At 37.1% G+C, this 21,594-nt stretch overlaps 1 protein-coding gene across 1 annotated transcript in view; it reads right to left on the bottom strand.

Moving 5' to 3' along the window:
• Positions 1–682: 682 nt before the first annotated feature.
• The window catches only part of SRPK1 (SRSF protein kinase 1), a 40,730-nt gene continuing 19,818 nt past the window's right edge, over positions 683–21,594 (bottom strand). Inside the window, exons 3-16 of the mRNA XM_058178984.1 lie at positions 21,468–21,586; positions 18,393–18,501; positions 17,747–17,834; positions 17,101–17,188; positions 16,438–16,544; positions 14,640–14,805; positions 12,471–12,496; positions 10,670–10,883; positions 9,798–10,205; positions 9,099–9,199; positions 7,080–7,187; positions 6,548–6,617; positions 5,578–5,670; positions 683–3,291 (exon numbers count right to left, since the gene is read on the bottom strand). Of these exons, the coding sequence (XP_058034967.1) occupies positions 3,107–3,291; positions 5,578–5,670; positions 6,548–6,617; positions 7,080–7,187; positions 9,099–9,199; positions 9,798–10,205; positions 10,670–10,883; positions 12,471–12,496; positions 14,640–14,805; positions 16,438–16,544; positions 17,101–17,188; positions 17,747–17,834; positions 18,393–18,501; positions 21,468–21,586 (1,882 nt within the window). The 3' untranslated portion in view covers positions 683–3,106. The remainder of the gene's footprint in view (positions 3,292–5,577; positions 5,671–6,547; positions 6,618–7,079; positions 7,188–9,098; positions 9,200–9,797; positions 10,206–10,669; positions 10,884–12,470; positions 12,497–14,639; positions 14,806–16,437; positions 16,545–17,100; positions 17,189–17,746; positions 17,835–18,392; positions 18,502–21,467; positions 21,587–21,594) is intronic.

Genomic DNA, 21,594 nt, shown 5'->3' on the forward strand with positions numbered 1-21,594 from the left:
TGATTAACAACTTTAAAAACAATAAAAGAAACTCCTAACTTATACTTCTTTAGAGTTCAGAATCCTGGCTTTCTCACACAATTCATTTGATGATCTCTGGAAATGGAAGGCTATTGTTTTCCTTCCTCCATTTGCCTTAATTTCTGTTTGCCCTCTCTGGACACATGCTCTGCTGCTTCTCCTGTTCCTAAAGTGTGTATGTGGAGAAGCCTAGCAAGAGGTCAAAAAAGTGCATGTGTACACAGTTCATTCAAAAAAATGAAGAAAAAAAAATAGCTTCCGACAATGAACTGTTTTCCTTAAATGTAGTTGATTGGTCACATTTAACTTCCCTGCTGTTTTTCTCCAATTCACTCTGGTCTAAGTACTGCTCTGATGATGAATTTGGCTAAAAATAAAGAGCAGAAAAAGTAAGTAACATTGTAGGATCTGGATATGAAATATTCTCCTTCCTTCTATTAGCATAATTTACAAAACATTTATCACTCATAGGATTGCATTGGTAGTGCTCATATTTAATTTTTTCACTGACTAGTTTGAAATACCATCCTTAACTTTGTGACTGGTTTGATCTTATTCAACACATCATATTATGCTTCTGATGTGTAAACCATTTATATTTCACAGAACATCTCATAAGAGCTCTACAATAAACACTTCAGGTGAACATAGACAGCATATCCAAAGTATCTGTGGATTATTGGATAATCTGTTTATTGTGCGATATTTACAAAGAAAAAAAGACAATACACCCAATAGAAAGAATAAAAATGTATTTTCCTTCTAGGTTTAGGTCAAGAAAACAAGTACAAATTGGTTAGTGAGCACTTAATGGCAATTTGGAAGTTGAGTGAACCTGATGTGAACTACAAAGTATGCAGACAATCCAGACAAGCTACCACTTGTACTATTTCAGAACGTCTCTTTAGTGCAAAAGAGTTATGAGCAGCCTCCTTCATTGGAGAATAAGCCTGTATTACAACCAAGAGATGCCTCTTGTTCTAGTCAGATAGTCAGGGTATGCAAATGAGGCTACATTGTCACCAAAGTTCAATTCTTCTTGCCAGAATGTCTTCACAGTATTCAGAGAGGAAGTACTAACATACATTCTAAGTTCTATCCTAAATCTTTTTACAGACAGGCACAGAAGTGCTTTTGGGAGGCAAGATACCCCAAATAATGTGAATAAAATTAAAACTTTTGGAACATCTCTTTTTCCTTTTAAGATTATGCACAGAGAACTTTATTTAAGCTTTTCTAAATGGAAACAAACATTTTACTAAAACCACAGTCTTGTTACATGACTAAACTAAAAAGGAGATATAGTGCTTTGTTAACACATGCTAACCAGATTTTTTTTTTTTTCAGCAAAGGGATGCATCTTAAAAGGACTCTAGATTGGGATTTGCCACACAATGAAAAGAATGATTTTGCTACTGACATATGAACTGAATTGTCCAAACAGTGCCTGAAACGTATCAGTTTTCTAGCACTGTCCAGCCTTGGGAGAATTTTCTAATCTCAAAAGTCTATTTGGTCCATTGTTAGGAAGGCAACTGAAGACCCAGCTACCCCAAACCTATCATTACATCTGAATACAGAAGACGTTTAAAGAACGTAACCAGGGATAGTCTAGGAGATGCTTACTGTAAAACTAACAAATGTTTTATACTCTTCTAATTTAAAAAAATCTGATAAGGTTCAGTCACAACCAGTTCTTCTTCTTAGAGTTTAAAAGTTACAATATATTCTGTTGAGCAGTATATTTGTAATGATTTTGAAAACAGAATTGTCACTTTATCTCTACTGGAAGAAAATTAAGACTATTTGTCCTGAAGTTAATATATAAGTAAAAACAACATTCTATTTAAAAAGGTACTTTCTAAAGTCTAGCATTCTAGACTAGTTAACACAGTTGATAACATTACATTCATTAACATTTGTTGGTTCTAGGTCTGGGCATATAGCAAGGCTGAAAAGATAGCACTAATACCACCTTTCCTTATTTTACAGTAAGGATATAATCTATCTTTCTGAGAACTGCTCTCTAATAAAAATACAATTTCACACATGGCCAATATGACACCAATGGCATAAAGCAGGCCTACATAACAAGTGGACTGCCACAAACTTGGTATATTCCTACTTTTGAACTCCAGGTTGGGTTGCAGAGATGTTTTATCAAGCACTCTTGTGCCACTTTATCAGGCTGGCAATATTGCCCAAGGCTATGTATTGGACAGACCTGGCATAGAATTTGGGTACTCTGACTCCCCTCTGCAGGCAATAAATGCATAGATCCATACTGCAGAAATGGTTACTTTTACCACATCCTTTCATTTTATTTCCCTTGTGAAACTTATTCCGGTTTATATGGCCCATCTTTGGAGAGCAAAGTTCATTGGACTCAGAACTACCCTGAGCACCAAAGATCAAAAATGCATGTGTGTATATGTTTTATATATATATATGTAAATAATTTCAAAAGATTCAATGGCTAAAGAAAAGTATGTCCAAAAAAATAAGAAAAAAAGTTATCCAAGCAGCAGAGCAGACACCTAAGGATTTAGTTGAGTCTAGTGCTCCTCATGGAGCTACCACCTTGGTGCCATCTGCTACTTTTCCTCTTACTGCCAGCAACTGAATGTGCACTAAGAAATGACTCCCAGAGTCAGTGAGCTAAGGAGGGATTCACAAGCTCTTCACATCCCCCTTGGGATGACTGCAATATACTTAAGGGAGTATATCCCCATGAAGGTTTCCTTCAAGGTAAGGTATCTGTGTAAGGAAGAGACTACGCAATAATTTCACATTCCCATAAAAATTCTTTGGCAAACTCCAGTCACTGCAAATCATATTGGATGTCCACTGGCTAATAATAGTCCCCACCAAGTCAAATACACAATCTCACATGAACAGTTAGATTTATCTAAAATCTAAAAAGCCTTCAAGGAGAAGTTTCACTCTGAAAATCAACAAGGAAAAAGTTGACCTGGAAGAAGGAAAAGGGACAGCTGGGACATCTAGGTGTGTGTGTGTGTTTGTGTGTGTTTATACATTTTATGCCGTAACCCAATGAGAGGGCCACCATATCAGACTGGAGTGTTTAGGGGTTGAGCCAGGGATGCCTGAGACACTGTGCTGCTGTAGCTCTTTTTTCAGGATTCAGCTCCAGCATAGGTAATAAGAAGTCTGTGAATGCAGCTGCATCATCTTGGGACCATTCATATTTTTCCACCAATACTTCAAAGAGACCCCATGGCTTTAATTTAGTAATGTGCTTCAGATCACCTGTGAACAATAGAAAGGTTAATACATTATGTGCAGGAAGGCCAACTGAACAGTTCACAGAACTGAGTTAAAAGATAATTTTTTTTTTAAAAAATGTATTTTTCTGCTTCAAAATTCATAATTTGCATTATGCAGGCAAGCAGAGCAGCACTGCATAGCAGAATGTGTTTTAAGCAGAATATGTTTTAAGCAGTCTAGATTCCAAAGCATGGCTAAGAAATTTGGTATTCTAAGTTTTCTTCCTTATCTTCAAAGAGACCAAACAGAAATATTTATCACTTAAAATAAAAGCTGGTTCTTTTCAATATAGAAGAAATACGTGCAGACATATATGAAATTGGACTTGCTGTTATACAGGATGTCATTGCTTCAGTGATATTACACATTTTTGGAACATTTAGTTTTCAGGTTCATTTGGCATAATTGACAGCATAAGTTAAGAACACTTCCCTCTTCATCTCAAAATTTCTTATTTCAATAATAAACTCTGGTAAGGTTTCTGGCCAGCAAAAATATATCTATCAAATTCTATTAGCAGCCCTATTTCCAGGAATAAAAAATGCTGGTTTAAACCCTTCAGGTTGGAATAGGGCTATCAATTCCTTATACAGGTTATCCTCGACTTAAAATAGTTTTTCACACTTACGACCACTGCAGGATCCCCATAGTCACGTGATCAAAATTTGGACACTTGGCAACTGTCTCATATTTATGACAGCTTATGATGGTTACAGTGATCATGTGATCATCTTTTGCAACCTTCTGATAGGCAAAGTCAATGAGGAAGCCAGATTCCCTTAACAACCATGTTACTAACTTAACAACGGCAGTGATTCACTTATAATAACTATGACAAGAAGGGTTGTAAAATGGGGTAAAATTCACTTAACTACTTAACAACAGAAATCTGGGGGTCAACTGTGGTTGTAAGCAGAGGACTACCTATGTAAGAAGAGAGAAATAAAAGAACCTGACAATTATAGGAAGTTTAGCTTGCTATCTATCTTGGGAAAACTCAATAGTACAAATTACTTTTTTTTTGTATTGGTTTTTCCTAGTGATGCGGAAAAGCGTTTGCACTGATCTCGCACAAATCGTTCAGTTTCCAAGTGCATGACAACAAGAGGCTTGAAACAATGCAGGTTCGCTGCCCCAAAGTCTCACTTTGCCACACAAACACTTTTCCATGCCAAGACTGGAAGCCTTTGGAGGAGATTCACCAAGGTTGCCCTCTGTTCCAGAAGTGGCACGCAGCTTCGGTAAGTCAGAGATGCCGAGCAGGACATGCTCGTTCTGCTCTCCCTCTGGTGCTGGAGAGGAGACAACTCGCTAGATCTTCAAAAAGTAAATGAGTCCCCACAAGCAGGCCGGCGTGGCAGGAAGGGGGAGTGGGGGAGCAATTGCATGAGGTATCTGTGGATCGGAGGCGGCCTTGGGTGCTCTGAACCTGTTCCATCAATAGCTGGAACTGACTAGCAAATGCATGGACGAAAGGAGGGAGTGATCATGCTCAAGTTACATGATTCATTCCTATGAATCCTCGGGTTACGAATGTAATTGGCAGGCTCCAATACATTCGTAACTTGAGGATTACCTGTAGCAACAGCCCAACTGCAGATGATTTTTAAGATATTTTTTAAATGTTCCAAATTGTGTTTGAAACTATTATTCTCCTGGAAACCGACAATGCACTTTTAAAACAAAACCCTTGCTAAATGCTATTAAGTTCTAAATACACGTTTTTAAAACCAAGGAAGGACTGCTATATAAAATCCCAAATGATTCTTTTGTAAATTCATGGTTTTAACCAAAGAGATATTCAGATTGGAATTGATCCTGATTATTTGTATTCCAGGGTTAGACCTCAGGTTTTTATTGTGTTAAGGAAAAATTATGGAGTTATTTAGTACAGGAATTAATGGAAAAGCCAAAGTTCCATGTTCACCTGTGATGTTTGGAATAAATTACAAATTTATTACACTTCTCAGCTCCCTACGTATCTTAGTTGTTTACATTAAGTAAATATAGAATACTCTTTTATCAATAATTTTATTTAGCAATAAAATAACTATTTCATCCAATACTAAATTTTATACTATATTTAGCACTTTGTTATTTGGGGCCTCTGGCTGTAAATAAAATAAAACAGACAGACAGAAGCAGGCTAGAATCAGTTTTCATTGCACTTTGAAGTTCAATGTTCTTGAAATGACTCAGAAACGCAGTACAACTTTACAACAAACTTTACAAAAAATCTTAAAATAATGAAATTATTTTCCCACTTGCCTTTTTTGGTGAAAAACTCCTTGGAATATTTTCCAGCTACAATGAGCTTACGAGGTATTTTTCCCAGAAGTTCTATAATCAATGCAATATGATCTGTGCTTCCAGGGAGAAAATAAGGAAGAGACTATAAGAATTAGAATTAACTCATACTGACTTTATTGTGAACCTTGGGACCAGATGTGTAGTTCTAAAAACTTCTATGGATGAAAGAACGTAGTAAAAAGATCTACCTCCATTTTTCTGGGATCTCCTAATGTGCAGAAATCTCATAAACATGACTTTTCTGAGGACTCAGGGAGATATTGCTCTGGATTGCTTAACAGTTTGCGCTTTTTAGTAGTTGTGAGTCATTTTAATAAGTAAGACATAAATTATGATTCCCAGTTAAATATCCTTCTGCTAAGAGTAATTCAATATACTTGTGTGGTTTGACTTTGACCAATGAAATTTCTACTGCATAACCTTCAAATTTAACACCAAGGACTTTTAAGCAATATACAGTGATTGATAAATTTAAATCAACTGAAATCCTGCGTCTGAACCCATTTAGGTGGGTCCTGAAATGTAGTTTAAGGCATTTTTGAAAACTTAATGTCTATGAGGGAACCTCTGAGTTTGTCTCTTTCTGGCGCATGTTGTTTTGCATGGCTCTTTTTTATAATTTTGTCCTAATTACTCTGCAATGTAAAACAAACTTCACAAAATGCTTATGGAAATATACGTGTCAAATTTGTGTCCTTAACATAGACACAAATATAGCTGAGATCTTTATTGCAAAAACAGAAATTGATTCTGCTATCCATGCTTCTAATTTAATGTTAGAAACTTTAATGTTCTCTAAGATACTTGAAAAAAATATAGGAGAATTTAAGACTGATTTTCTTTTTTAAAAAAAGCCCAACATATTTCTCTGCTAATTTTCTTACTATCCAGGTTCTGCTACTTAACACAGTTCCGGCATAGCTCTCACCTTCATCCCGAGAGTAATCTTCACCAGAGTGAGGCTCAAACAAATAGTCACCTGTAGCCAGTTCAAAGGCCTGAAGATGAAAATGACAGATAATTTTCAGAAAACTTTTTTGTAAATGATCTAAGTGCTAAAGCATAATTCTAATTATTCTGTAATGCATAATGACTCTGTAATTGACCTGTGTCCTAGACGTGCTTTGCAACTTACTTCAGAGTCTCACAAATTTGATTTAAGGCATGTTTTATGCTTACTCTTTTGTTAACTAGGAAAATTACTAACTGGATTCAGACTTATAAGTGGTTTTGAATGTTAGATCTGAGTACTTCTCAGTTTTAAATTAAAATATAAAAAATCATTTTCATTAAATGAAGTAGTCTGTTAAAAAAGGCATTTAAAGTTATCCAAATATTGCTTTTCAACACATCAGATTTCAGGGTGATATACAACATAAAATGATCCAACATTGTCAGACTCCTACCAAATTGTGAATCAACATCGTACAAAAGGTTTAGGCACCACAACTAAACTTTACCATGCAGGCAGTGCTCCAAACATCAGCTGGAGTGCTATATCCTGCTCCAATTAGTACTTCCAAAGCTCTATATTGCCTTGTCTGAATGTCCTCCGTAAAATGTTTATGCTGTAGAAGAAGAAATGTGTTACAACTTGAAGCAAAGGAAGTTTTTTCTACGATTGGTAAGAAGTGTATCTCTAATTTCTAGTTTTTAAAATTTAAGAAGGAAGTTAGGGTGATCTGACTCACTTGTAATGTAAACCCTTGAGGGAGCACTAAGATTCTGATTCTGGTACACATCTGGGAAAGCCTTATTCTGTATATTTATAGACCAGTTTTATACCTTTTTAACAAAACTAAATTCCACAAAGTTCACTGGTGGTATCCATTAAAGCCCAGGAGATCCATAGCATTACTAGCAATGTAGCCAGGGAGAAAGATGGTAAAGAATTACTTGTTTTTTATTCTGTTTGCTTTCTCTCATAAATGTATTTCATTCTATCTACTATAGTTTCCACTAAGATGCTGTTTTAATCATTTACCCAAACTGTGTCCTTCTCTTTTAAAATAAAATTGCAACTACTTAACATTACATTTTTAAAAGCAGAACAGTTTGAAGTTATTTGTTTTTTTAAAAAGCCACACACTAGAGACAGCAAGCAAACTGTCCATCATTTTTCCAGCACAGCTAGAAATGCTAAAGCAGGCCATCACACTGCTATGTCTTAAACTAGTATTTCTTCAAAAGGAAATATGCTATTATTGCTTTCTGATGTCTTGAAATCCTTTCATGAACACTGAATCTGAATAACCATCCCTAGAATCTGCAGAATAAAAGGAAGTTAGAAAAGCAATACAAACAATGAAATCGAAATTCCCCATCCTCATTCTATAAAAACATGGTCTTCTCAAACAAAGATCAGTGGAACTTCTATAAATGAATTAGATTATTTAAAAATGATTCAATGCAGAAAATGTGCTGAGATGACATAAACCATGAATCTTGGGAAAGCTGCTCTTGACTGTTCATTAACAGTCAAGAGCAGCTTTCCCGTGTACCTTGATGAAAGTGGGCTGAATGGATCAAGACCGTGGGAACTGTGGGGCAAGGTTGGGGAAAGCTGTCTTACATAAATGTTCAGATATTTAATTAGTTCTTTTTACATATTTTATACATGTAATATTACAGATGCTATAACATTACATATTTTTTCTCAATTAAATGATTGGATGTAACACTTTTTGGTACGTTTTACATGCAACGTATAATGAAAAACAAGTAATAGACTCAAGTCCAATTTGCCTTTTCTTATAAGGACATACATCATGCAGACATTTAACATATTAATTAACTGGCTTAAAAAATATCTTAGGATGCTTTCATATGAATGGCTTTCAGCATTATCAGTGAAAGGGAAAATGGAAGATACTGCATCTTTTCTTCCTTAATTTGGGTAGGAAAACTGAATAGTTTCACATAGATAATAAGCAGAATATTGCCTCATACAAATCCAGAAATGATGCAGGATAGCTATACAACAGTTGCCTTCAGAAAAGCCATACACCTTTATTTATTTTCAGTTCTGAGTAAAAAGTTAATATTCTTTGGTCTAAATATAGACCAAAATAAAAAAGGGGGAAATGATCTTGCCATTCCACCTATGCTATCCATGGAATACCTCTTTGCTTTATAGCAGCCACAATAAGCTGGTTGCTAGCAGAGATAAGATACTTTTTCCAAATTGAGGGCACGGATGCTGGAATTCTCATTTCTGGATTGAAATTTGGAGTCACTTTAAAGTACAAATTTAGGGTGAAATTCTAACTGTTCTACTTACATCCTGTCCAGTAAAATCAAATCTTTTGAAATTTGTATGAGAAAGAACTGGGAACACAGAACAATTTAAGAACTATGAACAAATTAAGTTTGCATTTGTAGAAGTATGTTAAAATATTTTAAATGATAACTATGTTCATTCCAGCAAACTGCAAAATTAGCAATATTGGCATTCAATAAGGAAAGGAAAGTAAACTTACCACCCAGCAAGCATTTCCTAGATCAGCTATCTTCACTTTGAGTTTATCTGCATTCCCAGGTTCAAGTGGATTAAGGAGGAAACTTCCAGCAGCAGCTTTTTCTAGACTCAGCATAAACATTAGTTAACTCAACCATCATCCATCCATCCAATTTCTACATTGCCCATCTTTTTTAAGTAACTCTGGGCAGCTTACAATAAATAATGCAGTTCGGAGATACTTTTTGTCAAAAGAACTTTGGAACATCTTTCATAAAATCCATGCCAATAAGATGGTTTAGAAATTATAATAGTGGTTTAGCTATAAACCATAGTGGGAATCAAGCTTGCTTACGCAATCTCCTTAAGCCGTAGAATTCCTTTCCATTTTTGACTAACTATAGATTTTGTTAAATTCAATAAAGTGTAATTAAACTTAAAGATTTATTCAAAACATGTCAAACTGAAATTATGGATTATAAATGGTTTAATTTTAAAAATATGAACGTTGAATAAGATCTGTATAAGATTAAACTCATATGACAAGTGCTTAAAAAAATTATATAACCATGAAATATTAGGATTTTTTTTAATTAAATGTATATGCCACCCATCTCATACTTTGAGGCAACTCTTGAGCACTTGTTACATATTTTTTTAAAAAGAATATTCTCCTTGAAAATAAACAATTTATTTCTGACAAAGAATCAATGTGCAGTACCTTTACTGTTTTCAGAAGACCCGTTATTTTCATTCTCATCTTCTGAAGGAATTTCTGACCTGATGCTTTCTTGTAATTGGATGATCTGCTGTGCATTTAAATATTGTTCCTCACATGTGGATTCCTGACAAACCATTGAATCCAGAACCTCTGAAATTAAGGGTACAGGAAGCTGTGATATTGCTTCCTGTATTAGGTTCTCTGAACCACCATTGCTTTGGCTATAAGCACTGCTCTCTTCTTCCTGCTCTTGAGAAGGGCCAGTGAAATCATTGGCATTATGAACGTCATCCTCGAGTTTCACAGACACTTGACTGATGGATTTCGAGAAAGTAGACATTTGCACCAATCCATTGCAATTAATTTCTGTTACACATTTTTCAATTCCCTCCATTAAGCTACTTTGCTCTGAAAAAAAGAGAAAAACCAGAAACTATGTTTATGGGTCAAGGGAAGAACAGACACAAAAGGAATTACAATGTACCCTGATAAGGGGCAATAGGAAATACAGGCCACTTACTAATCATTTTTAAAAAAAATAATTATCACTGCTGCTGATATCCCATCTTTTTTTCCAAGATAGTATAATAACACTTCCTCTCATTTTTCTCCATCACCATCCTCTGAGATAGTTTGGGCCCAGAGATAATGGTGGTCTGAACATTACTTGGGTTCAAACATCTACTATACATATTAGGAAATTTTATTTTAGCCAATTAAAATTTGTATCAGTCCAAATGACTTGAAACTTTTATCAATTCAAATCTCTATTTTTAAGACTGCTCACCTTCAAAAGAATGCATGATTACACCATAGAATGCAGGATTAGAGTAATAAATTGATCCAAAACATTTTTTTCTAGAAATCAATACCTGTCTTTGCTGACAGTCCCTCATCTGGGGAACTCTCTTTTAAAATTAGCTCAACTGGTCTCTCCCCTTCTTGTTGTTCTTCAGACTCAGTTTGCAGAGGATTTGTTTCCTTCTCCATCTCTTCAATTTCTTGTATTCGCTTCTCCAATAGTTCAGCTTGTCGTTTCTGCTTTTTTTTCAATTTCTTTTTCTTATTTTTGGACATTTTGTCAGCCTAAGAGATAAATGCAAATCAGCTAACTTTTATGGGTCTACTGTTTATTGCAATAATAATTTAGTAGGCATTTTTCCAAACTCATATAAATAATAAAAAGGAAATTCCTTACCAATCATTAGAGATACTACATACACTGAAAACTAGTAAGGGCTAGTAAGAAATATCACTGGGTTCAACAGAACATACTTCCATCTAAACAGCCATCATTTGGATTGTAAAGTTCAGCTTTATTTCAGTCTCTCTCCTGTTCTCATAATTTCATTGGGTATTAAGTATACTATAGCAAAGATGCTACATGGAAAGTCTCTGTGGTGACAGCTAGTTTACCTATACGTGGTTTAATGCATAGATTCCCAAACTTTTTGGCTTTGTGGAGTGGCGGGAGGGGAGAGGTGATGATTTGGCACAAGCAGCAGGCACGCGCACCCACTGCTCATGCAAATGAAGCATGCATGCACATGCTCACTCATTGCTTGCACAAGTGAGGATGTGCACACACGTGCTAACTCACTGTTTGTGTGAGTGAGAATGTGCATGTACATGCACTCACCTGCTTCCTCCGTAGCCCAATTCTGAAAGGCTCAAGGCCTGGTAGTGGGCCATGGCCCGGGGGTTGGGTATCCCTGGTGTCAAGGTTCCAGAAAAACCTCTTCTGCATAAAAAAAACTCAAAAGCCATTGTCTTTCAGAGTTCTTTACTAGCATGAGGAAACTGGCACACGATGAGTGAAATTCCAAAACTGAACTTCCGGATTCTTTTCCCAGTTATACAAACCCCAAGAGTCCCACCTCCCTAACCCCTTTGCTGGTCACATGGTCCCACGTTTTCCCAGTTCATTCGAATATCTTCTCACCACTCCTCCTGCAGATGTGAACACCATCCGACCTTGACCACTTGAAAAATGTTACCATACCCCTCAACCCCCCTTCTTCTCCTCAGGGGAAAAATGTGGCAGCGTCTGGAACCCTAAAGTCTAGTATGGTTTCCAGGCCTGACACCTGGTTTAATGCCACCATTTCAAGTATTAACAGTTTTCATTAAAAGTTGAAAATTACAAAACTGTTAAATTGTATCACTATTTCTTTGTGGAGTGCCAATTCTCCTTAATGCTTTACCGTCTTCTATATGCCAATGATTACATAAAGAACCATCATTTGTTCATGAAGTAAAAATGTTGTAGGGCTGTGCAAATTTTTGATATTTAATTTCCATGAGGATTTACGTGAAACGCTCTTAAATGTGGACTCATGAAGTATGAATAAATAAATAAATAAATAAATAATTGCTTTAAAGAACAAAGTTCTTTTATTTCTTGACAACATATTGCTGACCTTCTCCAGCACAATCTCATCAAAGTTGGGGAGAAGCTTCTTCTGGCTTTAGTAAGTGACAGCACAAAAAGAGCTTTGTGACAAGAAAAAGTGTTTCATTAAAATGAAATCCATTACCTCTTTGCTTTTAGAAAGATGCACGGCCTTTTAACTCTTAAAATCTAAAATCCCAGCCACAGCTAATGATAACCAGATTATCTCCCACTATGTAATGTATTATCAAAATATAAAAAGCAGAAATAATCAAACTTACTGGTTTGGGCTGTGGTGCAGTACTCACTGTGAAGTAAAGCAAAAGCACCATTAGCATGTTTCCATCCTAGGAACGATGCAGTACAAGTTGTACAATACACAAATCTTCATTAAGCAGAATATTATTTCTATTAAGATGCCAGCAGCATAGAATGTGCGTTTATGTAGATAGTCACATTAAAATGTAACCCTTCAGGAATAGGTTATCCCATTGTAAGCCTCTCAGAGTCACCTCAAACGGCGTGATGGGCAGCAAATAATACTATTATCATACCTCATCACACAATCAGCCAGATGTTCAGACTGGAACTGGCATTTTTAATCCACCTACTGAGTCCTTTCCAAAGACATGGGATAGGCAGATGTAGGCATTTGATGGTGTTAAAGTTATCATCTTCAGAACAGCTTATATCTTGTGACAATACTTTTTAAAATCAAACATCCACATCTGCCTATTTTAGGTCCTTGGGAAGGACTTGATAGATGGATAAAAATGCCAAATTCAGTCTGAACATCTGGCTGATTCTGTGACAAACAACGACGATAGTTCATCTCTAAAAAATTAATGTTCTTTGAGCAAAAATTTCCTGAAATTTTGATGCAATGAAATTTCCCTCATTTTTTTCAGAGAAAAAAACATTTGGGGACAATGCCAAAATATTCTATTTCTCATTTTTTTTTAATGTCACAGACTTTTTTGATGATCTCAAAATAGATAAGCAGAGCCAGATTAGTGCTTAAATAGGAGGTCCATCAAATGAAGCTCCCTAACCAGCTAGAATAACAACATGCCTATCCTGGGGAACCTGCTGAGGAGAGGCAGCCCTCAGATAACCTGGCTTTAAATGTCATATCCAGCTCCTTGATTTGACATTCTTCAGGGGCAGTCAAATGTATATTATAGCAACCCCTTTGGGAGGTCATCAGGGCATGAATGACTAAGAGAACAGAGGTAAAAAGAAGAAGTCATAAAAAATACTTCTGATTTACAACCCTAAAGGGAAGGCTCCATTAGGGTCATACTTCAAAGACTACCTATACTGCCATTAAAAAAAAGATTTAAATGAAACCAGTGTCATATTTGCATTTAAGTACCTAAAATTATTAATGAAGTTTAAAAATCTAATCTTTTACATTTACAACAATTTTCTTCCTGAGCCTTTTTTATAAAACATATTCATTTTATAAACAAACTAAAATATTTGCTATTATTTATTTCAAGAATTTATATCTCATGCTTCAGATTATTCAGGTTATTAACAGAACAAATTAGATCACCAAAAAGAAATTAACACTTTCTCTCCATCTTCCCATTGGAAAAACCAAGCCATAAAAGAATTGAGAAGATTATTTTATTTATTTTATTTTTATTTTTATTCGATTTTTATACCGCCCTTCTCCCGAAGGACTCAGGGCGGTGTACAGCCAACTAAAAATCCACAATATACACTTTAAAACAAGACTAAAACAAAACATATTACAAGATGGCCAAAATTTAAAACAGTTTAAAACCCTAAAATATAAATAGCCCCAGTTAAAATTTAGTAAAACATCTAAGCCAGTCCCGCTTGAATAAATAGGTGCGTTTTCAGCTCATGGCGAAAAGTCCGAAGATCAGGCACTTGACGTAAACCAGGGGGAAGTTCGTTCCAAAGTGTAGGAGCTCCGACAGAGAAGGCCCTACCCCTGGGGGCCGCCAGCCGACATTGTCTGGCGGACGGCACCCTGAGAAGGCCCTCTCTGTGTGAGCGTACGGGTCGGTGGGAGGCATAGGGTAACAGCAGGCGGTCCCGTAAGTACCCGGGCCCTAAGCCATGGAGCGCTTTAAAGGTGGTAACCAGAATCTTAAAGCGCACCCGAAAGACCACAGGAAGCCAGTGCAAACTGCGCAGGATTGGTGTTACATGGGAGCAACGAGTTGCTCCCACTATTACCCGCGCAGCTGCATTCTGGACTAGCTGCAGCCTCCGGGTGCACTTCAAGGGCAGCCCCATGTAGAGAGCATTGCAATAATCCAAACGGGAAGTGACAAGAGCATGAGTGACCGTGCATAAGGCATCCCGGTCAAGGAAGGGGCGCAACTGGCGAACCAAGCCAGATTAATGAGAATAGTTGAGGTTGTTATGAGAATGAACCAAATTTGAAGTGAAAACAATCAGGAAGCACAAACCTGCAGAGCCAGAAGGCGGAGGGGCTCCAGATCTTTGCCACTCTGTAGCTTCTGCAGCTAGTTTACGGACGTACTGGTCATTAACACACAGCAAAATGTTTTCTGGTTTAATATCAGTATGGATAATCCGACATTTAGAATGCAAATAATCCAGACCTTGCAAGACCTGCAAAACACAAAAGATAAAAGAAATCAAGTACTCAGGTTGTGTACAACATAGTACATTTAATGGAATACTAAAGAGACAGAATTTAATCAAGATAATCTCCTTTGAATCAAGCTTAATTTCTAGTTGATTTCATGTACATAGCTATTCAATTTGAACTACAGTACAACAGTACAGAAATAATTTCCCCTTTGCCTTCCTCCGAGATACTTTTAAACACCTCTGTTCAAAAAGCACACACTATATGCTGTATTTTTGCAGCATTTTCTCTATACTCTTTGCTTTTCACTTCGTACTAACTCACACGATTCCTCCTTACAGAAGAGATGGCATGATAACAGATAGCTCAGATCTCAATGCTGCATGTCAGAATATTGCAGTGATGTCTGTGGTCTGTCCTAGTGAGATATTCCATTTTCCACTGATTTTTTTCTGCAAAGCTACTTAGCTATGGTCCTGCAGCCTTGCTTTGCTTCTGCTTTCCAAAAAAGGAACAACAATTTCACCATGAGATAAAATTATAGCTCTGAAGTACTGTCTGACACTTTGGTTGGGTCCCATTAAGTTTCCTGTTCATTTTACTTCTATATTTTTTTATTGCAATTTATATGTAGTTCAATTCAAAGAAGTCTGAACGCAGCTTACAAAGAATGCAGGAATTAAATGTATTTATTTAACAAAATGCATATGGCTGCCCAACTCACTCTCAGTAATTCCGGGCAGCTTTCAAAGAGGAAACAAGAAAAACATAGCAACCTAAACAACTATCACCAACCCTCCCCCCAAAACAGGGATAAGAACAATAATTGCCTACTCTAAGCAGATGATCAGTCTTACAAAGCCTCCTGAGGCTTTCCATAATAGCCAAGTTTGAGCAGCTTTTCTCAGTGCCAACAGGGTTAACGCTGACCTCAGTCCAAAGGTGAGAGGTAGAGACAGAAGAGACACAATCCTGTTGTTCCTGATAACGACAATCCATCAGAAATGGAATCTGAATGGTGCCCTCCTTACTAGATCTTATTGGATGGGAAAGTATCTTTGAAAGAAAACAATCCTGCAGGTATATTCAGATTCTAAGCAACGTAAGGCTCTAAAGGTGAAAACTAGCATCCTAAATTGTGCATTTAGATGCCAAATGCCAATGAGTGCAGCTTTAGCAGTAGTGAGTACTTCAGTAAACTGAGAAATACCCTTAACTACTCCAGTCACTGTTTCTGGGACCTCCCTCATACACTTTGTGGACTCCCTGAACTCATGCTGTACTACAGGAACCCCAACTCCGTATAACCTTGTTGGGCCTCCTCCAACACCCTATGACATCCCCACACTATTTAACCGGGACTCCTTGTGCTTCCTGCTTAACAATGAACTTGTCTTGGGGTTACAATAACAATCGAGAATGCCTGAGTTGGCATCACTAATTGATGAGACCATGTGATGTCATGCTTTACAACCGCATTGCTCAGCAATGGCAATGCCAATCCCAAATGCCATTGTAACTAGAGGATTATCTGTATCTCACCCATTCAAGAGCATGTTTGTTTGCTAATAAACTCTGAAGTTGAAAGTATTTTTAACAAATTTTAAAAGCAAAATTAGTACTGAAATGTATCAGAGAAATATGAAACTTACCTGAAGGATGATTTGTTTTACACAAAGTAGTGGAAGCCCCTGATAATTTGATTTGATGATCCATTTCAGAAGATGATGCCCTAAAACTTCAAATACCATACAAATATCTGAGATGAATCAAGGGTGAATTTCTAGACTATTCCAATAATAAAATTTCTCTTGAAATTTTGTATTAGTATCTTTTTGTCTGCATTAACTTCTTAACAGCATCTGTAATGCTTATAGTATTGTGACTGAATGCTATCAAGGAAACATGGGTGATGGTACAGCATTAATAGATTTACAGAACATTCCATATTTGAACACAGAGATTATACAGCAGATTAGAACCATGTGGGATGAAATTATTATTTAAGCTTCCAATACAAAAATAAACCTCTTTCCACTCTAATCTGAAAGGAATTTGACTTTTTCCCCAGTTTAAAAAAGCTATACATCTTTTTTTTTAAATGTACCCTGGCTTCTAACAAGCATGTCAGCATAGTTGGATAAGCTTGGGATGTAAATACTAATAATTCTGCTGTTATATACCACAGCAAAGTCAAAGCTCCGTAAGTTGTAATGGCTGAACAATGGACAGAAATGAGTGTTGCAATACGTTAAAGGCTATGTAAAATTATCGTTTGAACCCATGCTTTGTGATTTATTTTATTAAAAGGATACGGGAACCATTAATTCCTGAGATTTTGAAGTCATCTAAAAGCTGAACTACTCTGTCTCGATTTGGATCATCTGGGTCAGTGTTGCGGACCTGTATAAAGGAGAGGGGAAAAAAATCAAATGACAGAAGAAAATAAGTACAGGAAGATCCCTCCAAACCTTCTAAGAATTTTTCCAGCTCTTCTTATTGCTTTTTTAAGAGTTAGTACTCAAATGCATCATCATTTCTGATAAGATAGCTACATTCCCACATTAGCACTTTTTTTCTTAACATGCCAGCTTTTAAAAAAAACACCATATAGCCAAATTATCTGGTCTTAGACAATACATGAAATTGCATTTCCCATTTTCAATCCCTTTATAAAATTCTCCTGAAAACATACTATTAGAGAATGTTAATGACATCTGCAGATGATGACATGAGCAGTATATTAAATTCCCCACTCTCCAGGATCATTTTAATCCAACCATATTTTAAGCACCCAAAAACTGAAATTATCTACATTTGAAAGGAAACAGGACCTGCAAGGTTAGCCAGCTGTGACAAACAGTGCTTCTTTGAAAAACAGATCTGAAAGAACCACCAACCACCTCCTGTATTATACAAAATTTTAAGCAATATTGTAATAATTTACTTCTGTATACTCACAGATTTCAGCAATTTAATTTCATCCAAAGCTGTTTCTGTGTAATGTTCAGCACTCTTTACAACTTTCATTGCCACAAACCTCTTCCCCCTAATGGACACAAAGCTTAATTTCAAATTGTTCTTAGGAAACACATAATGCTGACAGATAAAAATATGAGAGCTCAGAACTATGTCCTATGGGTGCTGAGTGTGTGCAGAGGGTGGTTGGAGAGACCTTACCCTAGATCAACGCCCCCCAATCTTTTGGGCATCAGGGACCAGTTCTGTGGAGAGAGGTTTTTCTGCAGACCGGAGGGGGTGTGGTTTCGTGTGCTTCCTGAATCCCGCAAATGGGGCTTCAATTGTTTGCGCGGCCCAGTTTCTGGCATGCCATGGATTGGTGCCAATCCACGGAGTGGGTGTTGGGGACCTCTGCTCTAGATCATTCTTGAGCTAAGTATCATCCCCAAGGATTATGAAACACAACCACAAACAAATGATACAAAGGGATAAAACATGAATCCTGACAAAATACAGAATTCTATTTATAAAACACAGTAGGAATGCTCTGGATTTCAAAATAATAGGATAAAGACAAAAAATGCTGTTTATCTATAATAGTTGTTGAACAATTAACAGAAACTCCAACCAAAAAACAAAGACTTACTGGATGTCCCATGATAACCACACTGTAGAAAAATGTCCCCATCCCAGTTTTCGGATTACATGGTATCTTCCATTGAACAGATCTCCTATTTTTACTAGATGATAACCACCTGCAAAATGTATAATTATTAAATCAACAGTTAAATTGAGGTTATGTTGTAACTTTAACAGAAAAAATTAAATTTATTTGCATAACTTTATACAGACTCAAATGTAGACAACTCAGAAAATTTTACAATATAAAAACCAATAAATCAAGCTAAATTAATACAATACTGCATTTTAGTAAATCATCATATATATCTGAAAGCACTCCTGGGTATGATGAAGTGGGTGGCAGGCCTGGCCTTCAGTGCCATAGTAGTTTTGCATTCACTGGTGAGCGACTGAGATTGGGAAGGGCAGATGGGCAGATGGGGGCAATTGCAGTGCCCGTGCAGTCAATCAAAAGGGCAGGTGGATTGCTAAGCATCCAAATTTTCATCCATGACCACGGGGGGCACTGCAATGACCATAACGTCAACTATCAGTCATGTCCCTTTGTACAGCAAGAACTACCTGTATTTTGTTGAGAGATGCTAAAATACTGATTCATGTAACCAGAATTACCATTAACAGGTGTTCCATAATTAGTAGATTTTAGAAATTAATTTCTAAATGAAGTGCATTTCAGTGGAAGAAAGTTTTAATCTTTGCTATATTATATATCACACAAGTGCTTTTTATATTAGTAGTATTAAATATATTTACATAGTAATTTGAACACAAAGAATTCTACCATTTTTACAATATCTAACACTTTTTCTAACTGTAGGCCTTTTTTCTATGTGGTGACTGAGATTCCCATGAATCCCTCTGCCTTTTCCACTAACTAGAAGGCAAATCAGGAAACACTAGGCATGTAGGCATTACGTATATCAAACATTTAAAGGCTATTGACTTTTTTTCATTTTCTGGGCTACTGAACCATTTCTTTAACTGTGTTTTACTTCTAAAATGTTCATGTTTATTAAACTATTTTAAAAATATTTTCCTTTTCTAGTACTTTATAACAGGGATCACCAACCTTTCTGACCTCAGGACCACTAAATTAATATAATAATATAATATAATATAACAACAGAGTTGGAAGGGACCTTGGAGGCCTTCTAGTCCAACCCCCTGCCCAGGCAGGAAACCCTACACCATTTCAGTCAGATGGTTATCCAACATTTTCTTAAAAAGTTCCAGTGTTGGAGCATTCACAACTTCTGCAGGCAAGTCGTTCCACTTATTAATTGTTCTAACTGTCAGGAAATTTCTCCTTAGTTCTAAGTTGTTTCTTTCTTTGATCAGTTTCCACACATTGCTTCTTGTTCTACCCTCAGGTGCTTTGGAGAACAGCCCGACTCCCTCTTCTTTGTGACAACCCCTGAGATATTGGAACACTGCTATCATGTCTCCCCTAGTCCTTCTTTTTATTAAACTAGACATACCCAGTTCCTGCACTAATTAAATCCCGCGGACCACTAATATGATCTGCCTAATGACCAGCTAGGTGAGCGTGGCTAGGTGATCATGAGACTGGGTGGGCGTGGCCAACTCAATGTCACTCACGTCGAGGAGTGCCTCGCCAGCCTCTACTTGCTCCTCCTCTCCCAGCTACCCCTCGCCTCCCCGCCTGGGCTCCTTAGGGCCCCAACAGGAAGCTGTTGCTGGAGCTAAGCAGCCACCATGAGAAAGAGTTGGCAAAACAGCTGCTCAGTTCAAATTGGATCTGGCCGAGAAGGAGGCTCAGTAGAAGCACCTCACTGAGGACTAGGAGCATAGGCTTTCCAAGCAGAGGGAAGACCTGTGGGAGTGCAAGGCCAGGTACCAGCACCTGGAGGCTCAGTGGGCTGAGATGGTCAGCCAGTTCCAGGCCATGAGGCAGTCCCACTGGAACGAGGCCCTCCGGCTCTTCGCCACCAGTGGTGCTTCCCTCCAGCCTTTGCCCAAAGCCCCGCACCAGGAGGCTGAAACAGACTCCAAGTCAGAATTTCTGCCCCCCTCCGACCCACACAAAAAGGCCTCTAAGGGGGAGGCTCTCTGCAGCAACACAAACGTTCATTGCATGTATCTGTCCTAGGAGCTGTAGTTTGAGGACCCCTGATTTAGTGCAATATAAAAAATGCAAATAATTTTTCTGCAGACCACCAAAATTTTCTCGTGGACCACCAGTGGTCCATGGACCACCAGTTGGGGACCGCTGCTTTATAGTATAGTTTAATGAAAGCTTTATGACATGGCTGTGAAACTTTGTGGCAATATGATTTCCTAAATCACTTCTAGTATTAATTTTTGTAACCCTTCTATGAATAAAAGCAATGATTCATTGGGATATCTTCTGACAGTAACTGAATTTTAAGTGTGCAAGAAGCTGGAGCCCTTTTTGCCTGGAGAAATTTGATTGTGCAATTTCCTAGGCCTGTTGTTTTCACCAGGTAGACCTGGAATAAATTCTCACTGCAAGCCAGCTTTGCATACACAAAGCACTGTGCACTGAGTCAAGACTGCACTCAAGCTTTCCTTCAAAGTGTGTCCAAACAAACTAGTTGTCACCCTGACCAAGCAGAGAGTAAAGTCTGGGTCTTGTTGCCCATCAAAGGCCAGTAGCAGCTCCTTCTGCAATTTGTGAACCATTTAAATATTTATTTATTTAAATTTAATTTGTTTCTATTCCATCTTCGTTTTTATAAATCACTTAAGGCAGTGAGCATTTTCCCCACAAAAATCCTGTGAATAACCCAAAATTACCTAGCTGACTTCCATGCCTAAGGTATATAAAATATACCTGAAACAACCATATTCCTTCATCTTGAAGTTATATTGTTTAGTTTAACAAAGACTAAGTTAGGATATAACTGTTTATTATAAACTGTTTTAAATCTTTTAAGTCATGATTTCATATCAATAAATGGATCCTTGTTTTACTTTAGAAGCAAATTCATAATGTGGCTTATGCAAAGGTTTCATCAAGTCATAATATTAGCCTAGTGTTAGTGGCCTAAAACAAACACACTGAAAATGTAGAAAATGTAGAATTGTAATTGCCTACCTTTGCAATAATCATTGGGATCTTCTTGCTCATCATCATCTGACCCCAGTATTTCTTCTTCTTGTTCAGGAAGGTCATTCTCTGCATGGGCACTAGGGCCACGATGTTGAGTTTCAGGCCTAAGATA

This window comes from Ahaetulla prasina, chromosome 3, assembly GCF_028640845.1.
Source record: "Ahaetulla prasina isolate Xishuangbanna chromosome 3, ASM2864084v1, whole genome shotgun sequence".
NCBI classification, from domain to species: Eukaryota; Metazoa; Chordata; class Lepidosauria; order Squamata; family Colubridae; genus Ahaetulla; species Ahaetulla prasina.